This window comes from Chiloscyllium punctatum, chromosome 1, assembly GCF_047496795.1.
Source record: "Chiloscyllium punctatum isolate Juve2018m chromosome 1, sChiPun1.3, whole genome shotgun sequence".
Taxonomy (NCBI): Eukaryota; Metazoa; Chordata; class Chondrichthyes; order Orectolobiformes; family Hemiscylliidae; genus Chiloscyllium; species Chiloscyllium punctatum.
In genome coordinates this window covers 66,888,724-66,907,125 of record NC_092739.1, presented here as the reverse complement: position 1 = coordinate 66,907,125, position 18,402 = coordinate 66,888,724, and the positions used below count along the sequence as shown (strand labels likewise).

General features: G+C 41.2%; 1 protein-coding gene across 7 annotated transcripts in view; it reads right to left on the bottom strand.

Moving 5' to 3' along the window:
* Nucleotides 1-18,402, bottom strand: part of wdr19 (WD repeat domain 19) — a 164,002-nt gene that overhangs the window by 39,811 nt on the left and 105,789 nt on the right. For all 7 annotated transcript variants that reach the window (XR_011960181.1, XM_072567762.1, XM_072567791.1 and 4 more), the window contains 5 exons: nt 15,802-15,885; nt 6,209-6,355; nt 5,421-5,545; nt 2,475-2,584; nt 1,390-1,458 (listed from right to left, as the gene is read on the bottom strand). Coding sequence is in view for 6 of the 7 variants with exons in the window: in XM_072567762.1 (XP_072423863.1) it covers nt 1,390-1,458; nt 2,475-2,584; nt 5,421-5,545; nt 6,209-6,355; nt 15,802-15,885 (535 nt within the window). In the remaining variant the exon portion in view is untranslated. The remainder of the gene's footprint in view (nt 1-1,389; nt 1,459-2,474; nt 2,585-5,420; nt 5,546-6,208; nt 6,356-15,801; nt 15,886-18,402) is intronic.

Here is an 18,402-nt window from a genome sequence, read left to right as displayed (position 1 = left end):
GAAAGCACTACCTTCAGCAGTAGTAGCCTCGCCAAGTTTAAGGGCATTCACCTGGTCATTGGATTGACATATGGAGGAAAATGGAATAATGTAGGAGAGATGGGCTTCAGATTGGTTCCATACATCTGCGCAGATGTATGGAACCAATCTGAAGCTATGTCCTCCGAATTGCCTGTATTGCGTAGTAATGCTCCATATACACAGAAATATTTTTATTTTTTTCCCCAATGAGAAACTCATTTATAATAGTTTCCTCCATTAGGAAGAGAAATAGAAAAAGAAAGCTACAGAATATAAATTCTTGCTGTGTTTTGACAATTTTGTAATCAATCTTGGTTAGATGGAAAGTCACTACTGAGAGCAACAAATTCGACAAGGATGACAAATGTCTGCCTATATTTTCTCTATTATTGCAGATACAACCCTTCAGAGTTTTGATGTAGCAAGTCTATACTTTCTAATAAGGAACTTTCAGTTTGAAATTTGCAAAGATACTATGTGAGAGAAGATCATGGTACACAGTCAGGCTGAAAATTCAATTCCATTTACATTTCTGCCCAAGATAAGAAGGCAGTCTGTTTGTGGAGCTTTCCAGGGTTTTGGTTTCCCTGATGGAGTCACTCCACTTTTCAAGCAATAGTTGAAAGACAGAAGATAAAAGGAACTTGCTGCCCAGTAAAGATGCTGATTTATGATGTATTTATCAGCATTATTATTCCATAAATATAGCATAACGCCTATTACTGCTTTAAACAGCATGCCTTATCAACCATGTAATTGCTAGTGAGCACTAACAGTACTGGTTTCGAGAAGTTATGGTATTTTTCTATACTGAAATATTAAGGCCCTCCCATCTAGTTGCGAAATAATTACTGCAGCTCCAAAGGATCGCTGTTCTGCTGAACTTTAAAGAACAGTCTTTTCTTCATGTCTCACAATTGTCACATACCATTATCGTATCATAGAACAAATTAGAGTGGTGCTGGAAAAGCACAGCAGGTCAGGCTGCATCCAAGAAGCAGGAAAATTGATGTTTCGGGCAAAAGCCTTAATCAGGAATAGAATCATAGGATCCCTAGGGTGGATCCTTCGGCTCAGCAAGTTCACACTGACCCTCTGAAGAGTATCCCACCCAGACCCATTCTCCTATTACTCTACACTAATCCTTGATTAATACATCCAACTTACACATTATGGGCAATTTAGCACGGCCAATTCACCTAACCGGCACATCTTTGGATTGTGGGAGGAAACCCATGCAGACACAGGAGAATGTGCAAACTCTACACAGACAGTCACCTGAGGCTGGAATTGAACCCAGGTCCCTGGCACTGTGAGGCAGTACTGCTAACCACTGAGCTGCTTCTACAGTCATCTCAATACTCTTACCGCTTCTATAGCCATCTCAATAGCTTGGCCATCTTCAGATACTGGACATTTCAAGAAGTGTTTCAATGCCTGTTAAACAATATAGATAAGAGTAAAGTTAATAGTGTGCATTCCTTTAAAATAAATGTCAATGTTGGAGCAAAAAGCACAACTTGCATTTGTACAGCACTTTTCACACAGTAAATCATCTTAAGCTCTTTCATGGGAGTGCTACTGAATAAAATTTGATAATGAGCTGCAGAGGGAGATATCAGGAGAAATGACTGTAAGGTAGGTTGAAAAACAAAGCCTAGAAGTTAGGTCACATAAGCATTGCACAACTGCTATTGCCTGGAAGTGGCAGGTGAGAAATGCTGTTAAGATTTAAAAGCATGAGAAGGAAACACGCAGGCATGTTCACTATAATGTGCAGAAAGGCTTGGGAACTGTGCTGTACCGATGCGCTGCTAGGATCCCAAATATGAATTAACCAAGTCTGTGAATAATCTTGTTTATTACATTTAAAATATGTCATGAGGCCACAAAATGGACCCACCATCAACACTTCTTACAGAGCCAGCCATTTAAAATAGCAGTTAAGCAGCTCATGACAGTTTTTCCAAATGTCTGGAAGTACTGTGCTGAGTCGTGAGATTTTCTCCATGGTGTTGCTGCAGTCTCACAGGGAGAAATATCCAATCAAATGTTATAATAGATAAGGATGGCAACGGTGACAACGCCTCTAGATCTGTAAGGTGACATGGAAATGAAATAGAGGTTGCAAGAAGAATAAGCTTACTTGATGCTGTCTACATAGTTGGATCCAGAATTATTCATATTCATCAACGTGACAGAAAGCTGTCTAATATTTAGGTAAATTAGTATGCATATCCATTGAGTACTCTCACTGTGTGACATTCATCTAGGTCCAAATCAGAGTGCTTTTCCGCTAGAACAGCCATACTGGACTCAAAATTCTGTTTGCCTCCACAGGTGCTGCCAGACCTGTTGAGTTTCTTCAGCATTCTGTGTGTCTATCTCATATCTACTCATCTCAAAACATCTGAGCTTGCAAGGGGAAGTCAAATAAGTAATCAAGTACTTACTCGGGTATACTGGCCACAAAGCATGAAGAATTTTCCAGCCAAGAAATGTTTCTTTTCACCTTCAAAGTACAATGCAATACTCTGATAGTCTTCATTATTGGCATCAGAACCTGCAGAGAAGCAGTATGGAACCTTACGTTAATCGAATCCAAAGTAATGTTTTGCTAAATTCTCAGGAAGAAATGTTTAATTTAAAAAGTTAATTTATCTGATAAAATATAAAACAATTGTCATGGCATATACAGTAAATGGCTTGGGAGAAGATTTGTAGCTCGGGTGCTCGTTGTTGTGGTTCTGTTCGCCGAGCTGGGAATTTGTCTTGCAAACGTTTCGTCCTCTGTCTAGGTGACATCCTCAGTGCTTGGGAGCCTCCTGTGAAGCGCTTCTGTGCTGTTTCCTCCGGCATTTATAGTGGCCTGTCTCTGCCGCTTCCAGTTGTCAGTTCGAGTTGTCCGCTGTAGTGGCCGGTATATTGGGTCCAGGTCGATGTGTTTGTTGATAGAGTCTGTGGATGAGTGCCATGCCTCTAGGAATTCCCTGGCTGTTCTCTGTTTGGCTTGCCCTATAATGGTAGTGTTGTCCCAGTCGAATTCATGTTGTTTGTCGTCTGCGTGTGTGGCTATATTCTCGAACGGAGAATTCACCACAAAGGTTTACAGGAAAGCCACACACACAGACCAAGTCCTAAACTATGAAAGCAACCACCCCAACACACACAAACGAAGTTGCATCAGGACACTATTCAAAAGGGCCACAACACACTGCAGCACAGCAGAACTACAAAAAGAGGAAGAGGAACACCTATATAAAGTATTCGCCAAAAACAGATACCCTCGCAGTTTCATCAACAGATGCCTAAGGGAGAGACAACGGAACGAGGACATGCCGCAACCCAAAGGACTAGCCACACTACCATACATCAGGAGCATTTCTGAACTGACAGCCAGACTACTGCGACCACTAGGACTCCTAACAGCACACAAACCAACAGCCACGCTCAGAAAACAACTCACCAGAACAAAGGACCCGATACCCAACATGAGCAAAACTAATGTAGTGTACAAAATCCCATGCAAGGACTGCACAAAACACTACATCGGACAAACAGGAAGACAGCTAACAATCCGTATACACGAACACCAACTAGCCACGAAACGACACGACCAGCTATCCTTAGTAGCCACACACGCAGACGACAAACAACATGAATTCGACTGGGACAACACTACCATTATAGGGCAAGCCAAACAGAGAACAGCCAGGGAATTCCTAGAGGCATGGCACTCATCCACAGACTCTATCAACAAACACATCGACCTGGACCCAATATACCGGTCACTACAGCGGACAGCTCGAACTGACAACCAGAAGCGGCAGAGACAGGCCACTATAAATGCCGGAGGAAACAGCACAGAAGCGCTTCACAGGAGGCTCCCAAGCACTGAGGATGTCACCTAGACAGGGGACGAAACGTTTGCAAGACAAATTCCCAGCTCGACGAATAGAACCACAACAGTAAATGGCTGAACAACACAGATCAGGCTAGTCCCAGATTCATTCTTCATCAAGTGCTGAATGAGCCAAGGTGAAGATGGTGCACTGTAAATGGGGTCAAACCTCCATGGCACAGAGCAAAAATAGCCAGGTTTTTCTTTTTGTTTCTAAATTCTGTCCAAAAATTCAACATGTGACTCTCAGCTGAGTGAACTATCAGGGAGGATCAGGTCCTGGCGACATTCGGTGGAGAAATTGGAGAAGGGAAAAAAGAAGAAAACAAATAAGACCTAGAGATTTAGACACAAGTCACAAATTGTCACTTTTTTTTCTATGTCAGAAATATTAGTGTAGGGGACAGTGAAGATTGTACCTCAGAGTACAATGGGATCTTGACCAGATGGGCCAAATGGGCTGAGGAGTGGCAGATGGAGTTTAATTTTAGATAAATGTGAGGTGTTGTATTTTGGTAAGGCAAACCAGGGCAGAACTAATACAGTTAATGGTAGGGCCTTGGTGAATGCTGCTGAACTAAGGGACCTCAGGACGCAGGTGCATAGTTCCTTGAAAGTGCAGTCTCAGGTATTCAGAATGAAGATGGTGTCATCTGGCGCACTTGCCTTCATTAGTCAAAACATTTGAGTACAGGAGTTGAAATGTTATACTGCAGCTGCACAGGACATTGGTGAGGTCACTTTTAGAATACTGTATTCAATTCTTTTTGTCCTTCTATAGCAAAGATGTCAAACTTGACAGAGTGCAGAAAAGATTTACAAGGATGTTGCTGGGACTAGATGGTTTGTGTTATAGGGAGAGGCTGAATAGGCTAGAGCTTTTTTCCTTGGAAACAAGAGGCTGAAGAGTGACCTTATAGATTTTTTTTTAAATCGTGAGGGTCATGGACAGGGTGAATAGTCAAAATCTTTTTTTCTAGGTTGGGTGAAGTCCAAATCTAGAGGGCATGAGACGGGAAAGACTTAGAAGGGTCCTGAGGGGTAACTTTTTCACAAGAGGGCTGTGTATGTCTGGAAGGAGCTGCCAGAGGAGGGGGTGGAAGTGAGTATAATTATAACATTTAAAAGGCATCTGGATGGGTACATGAATAGGAAGGATTTAGAGGGAGATGGGCCAAATTGAACTCGGTCACAAGTGTCTCTTTCTGTGTTGTATGACTCTACATTATTTTGGTTCACTTGGGCAATGCATTCTAAATGGCTGCTGTAAGACAATTATTATTAAGTCTGTTAGTTGCATACTTCAATGTTTTAAAGTAGAAATTCACAACTATGATGGATAATTTTCTTTCACTTTGTTTGATTTAATTCAGATTCATTGTCTCTCAACTTCTTTGACCATGAAACTAAGACACTGGAAGAAATACTTTGGGTGAGAGTTAGTATTTCTACTGTTTGCTCATTTTCAACCCAGTTCCTGTCCAAAATATAGGCTTACCAATGATATCAGCATAGACTTCCATTTGATTGTGTTGCTGAGCGAGTTGAAATGCTTCATCATTACACTTAGACATCACCAGGAACTGGATGGCAGAGCCATAGTCACCAAGTTGCAGGAAGAACCTAGTAAGAAAAACACCTTCTCTACATTATTATTAGAACAAGTAATAAACAACACAGTTTTAATCTTAAGAAGTTTTGTTTAGACAGGATTAATGTTTTAAAGTTTTGATTACAGCACAGCATATACCTGACTAACAGATACAAATACAACTCAAAAGGAGTAAAAAATGAGAAATTTTCATAATTTGGGATGTTCCAAATTAGTCACTTTTCTAGTACACACACTGGTTATGCAGATAAATGTAGCAACTAATTTGAATACAACATAAATAAATAATGCCCAGTTAATCTGCTTTGGATGACCGAGGGAAGACTATTGCCATTCTGTTGAGAGATCTTGTACATCTATCTGAATAGGGGACCCCATCTAAACTTAGATATAAATGATGGCATCTCTGACAATGTACTAATATCTTAACATTGTACTGAAATGTTGAGAATGCATGCTCAAGTTAAAAGTTTAAAACATTTTAAAGCATTAAAGCTTTAATCCAGAACTTTCAAACAACTGATTTTTTTTCCCCAATGAGTTAAATAGACAAATATTTATTTTTGTGCCGCAACTAGTGTGATGTATAAGCAGTCAGTTTCATTTAATAGAAATCTATTAGGACACAACAATTTGAGAACATTCCTCCTCCTCCTCCACCCCCCCCCCCATACCTGGCTACCATTTTGGCCCCATCAATTGATTGAGTTTCTCGAATGATACGAACAGCTTCTTCAGGATTTCTGAGATGATCCAACTGGATTCGAATCATATTATCCCAGTCTTTGGCATTTTCATAAGCCATTGCAGCTTCCTTATACCTAAAGTACCATCACAAAAGAAAATAGATTAGTTATAAATTCAAGAAATATTAACATTGGCAATCAGATTTTAAAATGAAGCCTGTATGTTACCACTAATTATAGCTAATTTGATTCACTCCCCCATGAAATTAAAAAATGAGCGAGTGCACTGGGCTCAGCAAATATTATGGGTCGGATGACATTCTGGCTATAATGGTGAAGACCTGGAGCTGGGTTTTTGTGGAAATGATGGGACAGCAAATTAGTAAGCTTCCCAACTCAGCACATATCTTTAAATTAACTCCTGCAAATGACAATTTAATTCTGGGAAGATAGGTACAGTTGGAATTGGGGCCTCCATCTCCATGGAACTGGGCCAATGCGGAAGCTAACTGGTTAGAAGGACTACCTCGGTCCTCTGGGACCTTCACCCATTATACTGCTAGGCCCTGTAGCCCTAACTGTTCCACCAGCTCACCTGCCCACTCCATGACCCATACCCCTCATAGCCCTTTGCATTTTCCATGCTCGTTCACCCAGAATATACTATGTACAAAACCAATGAGCCATTTAACAGTGAAAATCACAAAACTGTTATTGCGTTAAAGGAGCCATTTGACCCATCTGTGACAGCACTGGCCTGAAAGTAAGCATTAGGCTATTCTTTTGTCAACTGAGCTCTCAGACTTCTGAATGGAGTTGGATTTTGAACAGCTAACCGGAACAGGCAAGATCATGGTCAGGCTCAGGGACCCTGCGCATCAGAACCCGAGTACTGGGAAAATCGGTTCTGATTATGTCCATGGCGGAGGGTAAGCTAGTGTGAAAAGTTACTTATTATTGGCTGGAGTTTCATAAACCTTCATAATAAATCACTTGCATGTAATTTAACTGAAAATCTCCAGCATCTCATTCAGCTTCTCAACACCTTCCCCCACCCGACTAAATGGAACATTCACAAATTTCCCCTGCCTTCAACAACCTGCCAAATGAATGCTGGTGGTTTAAATGTTGCTGACATGACTCACTGGGAGAGGTCTTTTGACTTGTACGAAAGGTAGTCACAGGGAGCTGCATCATCTTTGGTTATTTTACTCCATGTTCAAAGTTGATAACCTACCACTCTGAAGCAGTGGAGTCAGGGGTAGGAAGTGAGCAAGCCTAAAATATCGTTTCCTAAAATTAAAGAAGCAGAGCAGATGGCAGGGAGGGGGTGAGGAAGGTTTAATCTTTGAAGTAGAATTGCACAGAGGTCCCTAAGACAACAACACTTTAAATGTTGCCTTAGAAGAACAGAGTGTTGCACAATAACAATCACACTGTACTCCTTTGTGCTCATGCACTAGAGAAATACCATGCCACACATGAAGCAGTGCAGGTATCCCAGCCATAGTAACAGCTGGAAGCACAATGACAGCTGGCTAGATTAATCAAATGCAGGCTCAAAATAATGTTAAATGAGGTGTGTTACGTGATATGTTTTGAAGTCTGCCTACTTAGGAGGTTTGATTGATGGAGATCAAAGGAAAGCTTAGATTGTTTTATTGGGAAGAGGTTGCAAGGTATTTACAATTGGAGACAATGGCAACAGCGTAGTGAAGACTTCCAAAGTTCCAGAAAGGTATTGAAAGTACTGGATTATAAACAATTCTGCTTTAAAGTGTCCATTTAGTTCAAAAATTGAAGAGAGTTTAGCTCTCGTTAGGAGGCCATCAGCATCGTAGATTCAAACAACTCAATTCGCTCTGCATGATATTAAGAAAATGGCTGAAGGAACATGATACTGCAAAAACTATGACCCTGATAATACTGTGGTAAAGGGACTGAAGAACTCCGTCAAAACCTGCTGGACCTCCACCGGCCAAGGTGTTCCAATACAGCTACAACACTGGCATCTACCTGACAATCAGAACTTCCCAAGTATGTCCCGTATGCAGAAGGAAAGATAAATCCAACTCAACAATTACTTCCCCATCAGACTACTGAGCTCATTACAGCCTTGGTTAAAACACAGACAAAACAACTGAACCTCAGAGGGGAGGTGACAGTGACTGTTCTTGACATCAATTATTATTCTGATAGAGGATAGTGAACAGCCAGAGGTCACAGCCCATATTGTTATGAATGACAAAGGCCGAAAGAGGGATGAGGTCCTGCAAAGGGCAGTTAGTGGGTGAGATAGAAAGTTGAAAAGCAGGACTTCTTGGGTTGTAATCTCAGAGTTACTGCCTGTGCCATGTGCTAGTGAAGCCAGAAATAGGAAAATAATACATTTGTGTGTGTGGCTAAAGAACTGATGGAGAAGGGCGGGTTTCAGATAACTGGATCATTGGGATTAGATTAGTAGATTAGATTACTTACAGTGTGGAAACAGGCCCTTCGGCCCAACAAGTCCACACCGATCCGCCGAAGAGAACTCCACCCAGACCTATTCCCTTGCATTTACCCCTTCACCTAACACTACGGGCAATTTAACATGGCCAATTCACCTATCCTGCACATCTTTGGATTGTGGGAGGAAACCAGAGCACCCGGAGGAAACCCACGCAGACACGGAGAGAATGTGCCACAGTCAGTCACCTGAGGTGGGAACTGAACCTGGGTCTCTGGCGCTGTGCCACCGTTTCACCCACTATATGAATAGATGATTTTTTTCACGTGCATTTTACAATGAGTAATACAGTAAAATACAGTGCAAACGTTCAACTGTTAGCACGATCTGGTGCCATTCTGAATAATTTAAGAATAAAAAGATATAATTGGAATTAAGTATATCTTTGTTCCACCTCCGCCATGAGTCCTGAGCTGGCTCACCAAGAATATCAAAGGATGCAGCAGGCTATAAATCAGCTAGAAAATTGGGTGCAGAATTGACAAATGGAGTTCAATCCATTCAAGTGTGAGATGAAGAATTTGAGAGATCAAATGCAAAAAGAAGGTGTACTGTAAATGATCGGATTCTTAGGATCATTGATATAAAGAGAGATCTTGTGTCGATTGCTCCACAAAATTGGCAACACAAGTGGATAGGGTGGTAAAGGTGATGTACGGCATGCTTGCCTTCATCAACTGGGGCACTGCACATAAAGGTTGGCAAGTCATGTTGCAGCTGTGTAAAACTTTAGTTAGGCCACATATGGAGTACTGTGTGCAGTTTTAGTCACCATACAATAGGAAGTGTGTGGAGGCTTTGGAGAGAGTACAAAAGAAATTTACAGGATGTGGCCCAAACTGGATTGTATCAGTTATAAGAGAGGTTGTTGGACTTGCATTATTTTAAATACAGTATTGAGGGCTGACCTGATAGAAGTATATAAAATTATGAGAGGCATGGATAGGGTAGATAGTTGGAGTCTTTTTCTCAGGGTGAAACATCAAATAGGTTTAAGGCATAAGTTTAAGGTGTGAGGGGAAAAGTTCAAAGGAGATGTGAGAGGCAAGGTTTTTACACATCGGGTGGTAGGTGCCTGGGGAAGTGGTAGCAGCACATATAACAGCAATGTTTAAGATGCATTTCGACAGACATGTGAGCAGGCAGGAAATAGAGGGATATGGACCATGTGCAGGCAGATTTAGAATGGAAACATGGTTGATGGACTTATAGGTCTGTCCCTGTTGCTGTACTGTAATTTGTACTGAGGGAGGTACTGACTGTATCGACCAGAATACACTTCCAATACTTGCAGCAGTATTCAACATTAAATGGATAACATCTGCTATATGCAAAGAATTACACTGGCAATCAATTTAGGGTTGTCAGTCAGGCTCACTGTGTGTGACGCACTGGAGTGTGGCAAGCTACATATATTAATACACAGGGTTACCATGGAGGTCCTACCTTCTCAACCTCAGCCCTGACTGAGGCATGATGACCCTCAGGTTAAACCACCACCAGTCATCTCTCTCTAAAATGAGAGAGAATTCCTATGATCCTCTGGAATTTGGTGACTTTACTTACTGTATTAATACAAGGACCCTGCTCTTTGAAGGCAGAACACACTTAAGAAGTAGTAAAATGGAACAGGTTAGGATGGATGTAAAATGGATAGGCCTATATCCATTGAAGTTTAGAAAAATGAGAGGAACCTTATTGAAACATATAATATCTCAAGGGGGCTGGATAGGATGGATATCCAGAGGATGTTCCCTCTTGTGGAGGAGATTAAAGGCAGAAGACAGAGTGTAACATTAACAGGTATCCCTTTAAAAGAGAGACAAGGAGAATGTTATTGTCTCAAAGGCTCACATGAGGGTAGAGTCCTCTTCCCCTGAAGGTAGTAGAGGCTGAGTCTTTAAGTTTATTCAAGGCTGAGTTGGATAAATTTTGAAGTTAACAGAGAATTAGACAAGGCACCACAACCAGATCAGCCATGATATTAATGAATGGTAGAGCAGGTTCAAAAGGACCAAGTAGCTTACTCCTTCTCCTAACTCCGAAGTTCTTATACTGCTTTTTGAGTCTACATGGATCCTGCAGAGGGGGAACGGTCAGAGGTCAAAGAAGGCTTTATGGCTTATTAGGCAGGAATGTGCATGAAAGTTCATCCTCAGACTGAAATGACCAAACTGGTGGGAATTGAAAGCAAAGTTGGAAGAGTCACCCAACTTGGGCTACACTGAGTGTTTCCGAAAAAGTAAAACCTCACCTATGAAAGTTAGTCCTAAGCTAACATGTTGTCAGGCTGGGAAAAAAAACAGGATTAAACCCTTGAGAGCTACGAAGCATTTTGGATTGATTCCGGAAGTACTAAATACCTACATAAAGGACAGTGCTAAGTTAACTTATCAAGTATGTTTTCAGATGAGCTAAGAATGAAGAGGTTGGGGGAGGGGAATTCCATTCTGTGTTTCAAATTACAAGTAGGCTATAAAGATTATGTTTAGTTAATAAAACAAAGAACCAAAACAAAAACAAACATTGGGTGGCACAGTGGCTCAGTGGTTAGCACTGCTGCCTCACAGTGTTGCCACATGTAGGGAGTCTAATCTAATCTATTCATTTACCCATCCAGATGCCTTTTAAATGCTGTAATTGTATCAGCCTCCACCACTAAATAACTAAATTAAAAACCAGAAATTGCTGGAGAAACCCAGCAGGTCTGGCAGCATCTGAGGAAAGAAAGCAGAGTTGACATTTTGTATCCAGAGACCCTTCCATCAGTTATTAGCTGTTGACTGTCTCTCAGATGATTTGATCAAACTTTGTTGCAAAGATACAGGATATACTTTTAACTTTTTGGTGAATACTTCCAGTTGTGTTATCCTTTATTAGTTGGTGACAACCATTTTCTACCATTGTTAGCTCAGAGAGGTTGTATGAAGCAAATCCTCAAGAGAGAAAGAAAGAGAATCTTCTCAGGAAAATTTGACAACCCCTCATTATGATTTGAGTGCATCAAATCGTCACCTGTAATTTAACACAATGAGTGATATACTAAAGTACTCCTTTGAGATTATATAAATTGTTCATGTGAGGTCTTAAGAATCAATTAATTTACCCAGACAAGTAGCACAAATTTAATTCCTACTTGTCAGACATGTAAAGAATGATAGCTGATCTAATCACAGTGGTTAAAAAGAAAAAGAAAGTTGATAGAGACAGTGCACAGAAGCTATTTCCTCTGATATGTGAATTTAGAATCAGGGAGGAACTATTTTGAAATTAGAATTAGGTCATTCATAAGTTACATCTGGTAGCACCTTATCACATAAAGGACAGAACAAATCTGGAAAGGTATCCCCCCATAAGGCTGTGAATGCTGGATCAAGTGGCATATTCAAAACAATCAACTTTTTTCAGGCAAAAATAGAGTGTGAAAAAAAAAGCGGAAAAGTTGAGTCATAGCAACTCAATGGCAGAACAGACTAACAGGTCTACTTGCACTTTCAATACTGTAACTTGTTTTAAGTATTTTTTGCAGATTGACACAGGAAAAAGACCATTTTAGAAAATAATCGTTGTGGACATTTTTAAAAACAAGCTACCCACAGTGTAATGTTTACACTGCTGCTTGGTATTAAGATGGGAGGAAGACAGGAAACAGAGTTACAGACCTGCTGGCCTTATATTATTGTAGGGAAAATGCTGGAAGCTATTCTAAAAGGTGAGATTTACAAACTGGGAAATAGTGTTTGATGAGCTTGTTGGAGATTTCTGAATATGCTTCTAACAAATTGATAAAGGAGATCCAAGTTGAAGTTATTAGATTAGATTAGATTACTTACAGTGTGGAAACAGGCCCTTCGGCCCAACAAGTCCACACCGCCCCGCCGAAGCGTAACCCACCCATACCCCTACATCTACATCTACATCTACCCCTTACCTAACACTACGGGCAATTTAGCATGGCCAATTCACCTGACCTGCACATCTTTGGAGTGTGGGAGGAAACCGGAGCACCCGGAGGAAACCCACGCAGACACGGGGAGAACGTGCAAACTCCACACAGTCAGTCGCCTGAGGCGGGAATTGAACCCGGGTCTCCGGCGCTGCGAGGCAGCAGTGCTAACCACTGTGCCACCGTGCCGCCCATAAACTTAGATTTTCAGAAAGTGTTTGATAAATTAGGAAAATTAAAGCAAGTGAGATAGCAGGTAATGGTAAGCATTAATGATTGGCTAACAGACAGAAAACAGTAGGAATAAATGGGCAATTTTTCATGCCAGCAAGCTACAGTTGGTAGGATACCAAAAGGATCAGTACTTGGGCATCTGGCATTCACAATATATGTTAATGAATTGGAGTGGAGGCCAAAACTAATATTTCCAAATTTCTGGAGAAACAGATAAGCAGAGTATTTCTTAAATGGTGAAAGGTTGGAAAGTGAAGATGTACAAAGGGATTGAGGTAACCTTGTCAATAAGTCACTGAAGACGAACATGCAGGCACAACAAACTTTTAGGAAGACTACTGGAATGTTAGCTTTTATGGAAAGAGGACTTAAGTACAAGGATAGCTGAGTCTTGCTTCAATTGTATAAGATCTTAGTTAAACTGCACCTGGAGTACTGTATACAGTTTTGGTCTCTTATCTCAGAAAACATAATACTGCCATTGACAGAGTGCAATGAGGATTCACCAAACTTGTTCCCAGGATGACAAGTCTGTCCTACAAAGAGCAAACTGGCCTTGTATTCCTTAGGGCTTAGAAGACTGAGATCCGAGTGAAACTTACTGAATACTTAAAAGAATAGACAGGGTAGATGAAGGCAAGGTGTTTTTGACTGGTTGGAGGGTCTAGAACCAGGGAACTTAAGTCCAAGTGGAGGTGAAAAGATTTTACTCAGAAGGTTGTTAACCTTTTAAATTCTGTACCACAGAAGGCTATTGAAGTTCAGTCTTTAAGTGTGTTTGAGGGCGAGATTGCTAAATTTCAGATTCCAGTGGCATGGGCTATGGAGATAGGATAGGTTAAAGGCATGTTCAGTCAGCCATGATTGTATAGAATGGCAGGACTAGCTTAACAAGCTGAATGGCCTATTTCTGTTCCTATGGTTCAACTAGTGGGGGTGGGGTGGGGGGAAGTTCGCTGTAAATGGGCTGGCACCAGTGTGCGTACACAAACTGGCCAGCAACAAGTAGCTTATTTGATTTGTGAAGGTGGGACCAGTTACTGATGACAAAAGCCATCTGCCTGACAGTAATTATGTAATTACTTCCTACGTCGCTGAACAGCTTGTGGGTGTAAACAGATATTGTGGTTCACTCTCTATCTGCAATAAAAGAAATTCCTGAATCCTGAAGAAAGCTAGTTTATCTTTCCTCACCGATTGCTGTAAGCTGTTGCTATTAACCAATTAGAGACTTCATAATTTATGAACTAGTTGCTCTGTGCTCCTGTTGCCTCCGACAAGAAAGTCAAAAGTACCTGGGAGGAGAGAAATCAAAGAACTGCAACTCCTGGCAAGCAAGAGAATCTTCTCAGGGAACATGTGGACAAGGGGCATTGGACTGGATTCCAAGTTTTTCCCTCTACTCATAACAAAGCTTTTTTTGGTCTGGGTCCGTATACGTATATAGGGGAAGTTTTGTAAGGCAGCTAGAGTTCTAATTAATATGTCGACAATTTAAGTGTTTACCTGTAGCTAGAATCTAAACTTGAACAAAATCAGTGGTATGTGGACAGTGAAGAAGGTTATCTAAGATTACAAAGGGCATCTTGGTCAATTGGGCCAAGGGCTGAGGAGTGGCAGATGGAGTTTAATGTGGATAAATGCAACATGTTGCACTTTGATAAGATGAACAAGGGCAGGACTTAAATAGTTAATGGTAGGGACCTGGGTAGTGTGGTTGAACAGAGATTCCTAGAGGTTCAGATACATAGTTTTTTGAAAGTTGCATCACAGGTAGACAGCGTGGTTAAGAAGGTGTTTAGCACATTTGCTTTCATTGCTCAGAACATTGAGTATAGGAGTTGGGACATAATGTTGCAGCTGTACAGGACATTGGGGAGGCCACCTTTGGAATACTGTGTACAGTTCTGGTCGCCCAACCATAGGAAGAATATCAAATTGGAGAGGTTTCAGAAAAGATTTACCAGGATGGTTGCTTGGAGTGGGAGGGTCTAAATGATAAGGAGGGGCTGGATAAACTGGAACGTTTTTCACTGGAGCATTGGAGGCTGAGGGGTGACCTCAGAGGTTTATAAAATCATGAGGGGCATGGGTAAGGTAAATAGCAAAGGTCTTATCTCTGGTGTAGAAGAGGCCAAAACAACAGAGCACATTTATAAGGTGAGAGGGGAAAGATTTTATTCAGACCAGAGGGGCAATTTTTTCACACAGTGGGCGGTTGGTATGTGGAATGAAAGGTTTAGAGGGATAAGGGCCAAAGACAGACAAGTGGGACTAGTTTAGATTAGATTAGATTCCCTACAGTGTGGAAACAGGCCCTTCGGCCCAACAGGTCCACACCAACCCTCCGAAGAGTAACTCACCCAAACCCTTTTTCCCTCTGACTAATGCACCTAATTGACAATTTAGCATGGCCAATTCACCTAACCCGCACATCTTTGGACTGTGGGAGGAAACTGGAGCACCCGGAGGAAGTCCACGCAGACACAGGGAGACTATGCAAACTCCACACAGACCGTCACCTGAGGTTGGAATCGAACCCGGGACCCTGGTGCTGTGAGGCAACAGTGCTACTGTGCCGCCCATAAATTAGATTGGGAAACTTGGGTCAGCATGGAAGGATTGGACTGAAGCAGCTGCTTCTGTGCTGTATGACTTTATGACTTTATGAACAGTTAGTCATTCTTGAGAAGTACAGAAACTTGATCCATGCTATCTGTTATCCTGGGTCTAAAAAGACAGGCAAATTGGAGAATTGTGCAAACTCTGACAAAACTTTCAAGATGGCACTGGGAATAGTAGGGCTTGAATACCAGCACGTTACCTTGGTGAAGCTCTTCAGTACATTCCTGTTACCTACAGTAATTATACTCCAGTTGTACAAGACCGTACCTGCCATCAGCTTCTTTTGCCTTTGCATACTGCAGGTGTATCTTGGGAGATGTTACATGAGGGAGAAGCTCTCCAACTTTTGTCCTGGGTTACAAAAAACAAAGAGAAATCTCTAAAGGGCTGTAACTGACAGTCACGTTTGTGATGAGAAACATAGGAAATAATACATAGTTGTGCAATACAATATGACAACAATCCATTTTTAAAATTCCACATTTTATGTACTAATGTGATATTGTGCGCTTTTGTCTTCTAAAAACAACCTATGTTAACTGTTGAGAATTTCACAAGCCAGGCTGTTGAATATTGAGCCTTTGTAGGTCAAAGTGGGTTTCCATAAACAAACTGAGTCTCCAAAAAACTGAAACATATGGATTTACACATTGTGTAAGACCATTTTTACATTCATCATCATGTGTGATGCCTAAAGAAATCTCCTCTATTTTCAAGCATTAGAAAATATTCTAGGCCAATGATTATTGCCTTAAACTATATTAGAATTATTTACAAATTATATATTTCCAGCGAATGCACACGGACAGAACTTCAATGCCATTACATCACCACTGCACACCATATGAACCAGAACCAAAAGTAGAGTAGTGAGCCTGTTGTGTTGCCTTCTCCTCACTGTCCAGATAGTCTCACTGGCTGACTCTTCAAGCATGGCTTACCAATTCCCTCAAGAAGTACAGTTCCTCTGGGTCAACTGTTTTGTAATTTATTTCAAGGCATCATGCTGCTATATGAAATAAAAACTTAAGTGTAAAGCCAGGAGTCAAGTCCTGCAGTATCAATGACAGTGACATTACAGAAACAATGAATGTATGGGGTGTAAGGGCACTATGGTGGCATCAAACACAGCCATTAAATAATGCACAGAAACCAAGTAAAAGGACAGCTAACTCATCATTGACTTAACTAAATCTTTCCCATCTCTTGGCACTCCCCACTGGACCAGACACTCACCCACCCAACAGCCTGGGCCAAACTTACTCTACTCAAGCTAAGACCCGACTAATGCCCAGCCTAAACCTGCTGGACCTGACGTGCTCTCACTTGCTATAGCCTGCTGGAGCGGACATCCCTTCACATTGAGCCTGGCCCAACCTGACCCCAATCCCCAACCCACTGTAAGCACTCATTTTCTTTCTTGGCATCTTACTCCTTCATCCACCCAACTCAAACCCCTTTACCTAGACACCTATCATCCTATCCCCTCACTTACCTTACATACCTCACCTTTTCTCGATGACTATCAAAGTGTCCATAGGACCTTTAACTCCTGAAATACAGCAACAAGTGTTAGAATAAGGGCATGCCTTAGCCTGCAATGCTACTCCTGCACTGAGTGGATTTCTTCAAAAGATGCATTCCAGACAGGACAGACTCAGAATGTTGGTAAGAAAAATCTCCAACAGGTGAGTGGGTACTTTTAAAGATATTAACAGTCTAATCTGTTCCAATGGCAATCAGAATACCTGGACCATTATGGTTTCATAGGTTTAAGAGGTACTAACAGCACCATTGAAGCATTTCCTTTATAATCAGCTACTTTAAAATACCAACAAGGATAGGAATTGTCACAATGTGAAAAGTTGTGATTACTGTCAGTCTTGTTACTCTAACAAATCATCTAATTCTTTTTAATTTAGAACATAGAAACAGAATTACCCCACTATTCCTATATTCTTATTGAATAGGATCATGGGTGATCTGTGACTTCATTCCATATTCTTGCCTTTGCCCCATGTCTTTCTAACAATCTGTTTTTTAAATTAAATGATAAATGATCCAAAGTCAAATATTATGATAGAGTTCCAAACTTCTAATAATATTAACATGTAGAAATATTTCCTAATTTCACTCCTGCAAGGTTTGACTCTAATTTTATACCTTGCCCCCAAATTCTGGTCTCTCCCAACCAGTTGGTTCTCTCTACTTTTCTGTTCCTCTTACATTTTGAACCCTACATTAACCTACACATCCCCGAAGAGAAATATGGACCATCATGCATTGGCATCAAGAGAACAGAACTGAAAGCTGTCAAGCAATTTAATAGATAGGGTGGGTCATACTGCTTAATATCACCATAGACAAGTTGGCAATAGGCTTTCAAAAGCAAACAGTGATCAACTCTGTATACAAGTGTGGAGTAACCAGAAATTTAGAGCACAGAATAAACTCAAAGTGAACAAATCTGTAGTCCTCACCACCATTTTGCAAGTAACCAAGTCATGGATCATATACCACTGACATGACCACCTTTTATAGTGCTGCCTTTGCAGCATCTTCAGATCTACGGCAGGACCATATGACATACAGTGAAGCCCTGGAAACTGCCAATGTCACCAGCAATAAGGCCATTGTCTTGCCAGTTGCTTTGAGCAGATCATTTTGCCCAGAATGTTAGCTGTTATCTGCCCAAGACTGTATTGTATGGAGAGATATTTGCTGGTAAAAGGAACAGAAAGGCGCGGCAAAACTCCTTTGAGATGTCCCTCTTTGCAACACGTGACCAGTGGGAAACACAGGCTATTGATCACGATGCTTGCAGATGTTACATCGGCAGTGCTACTGCTTTAAGTGGTGTACCTTTGA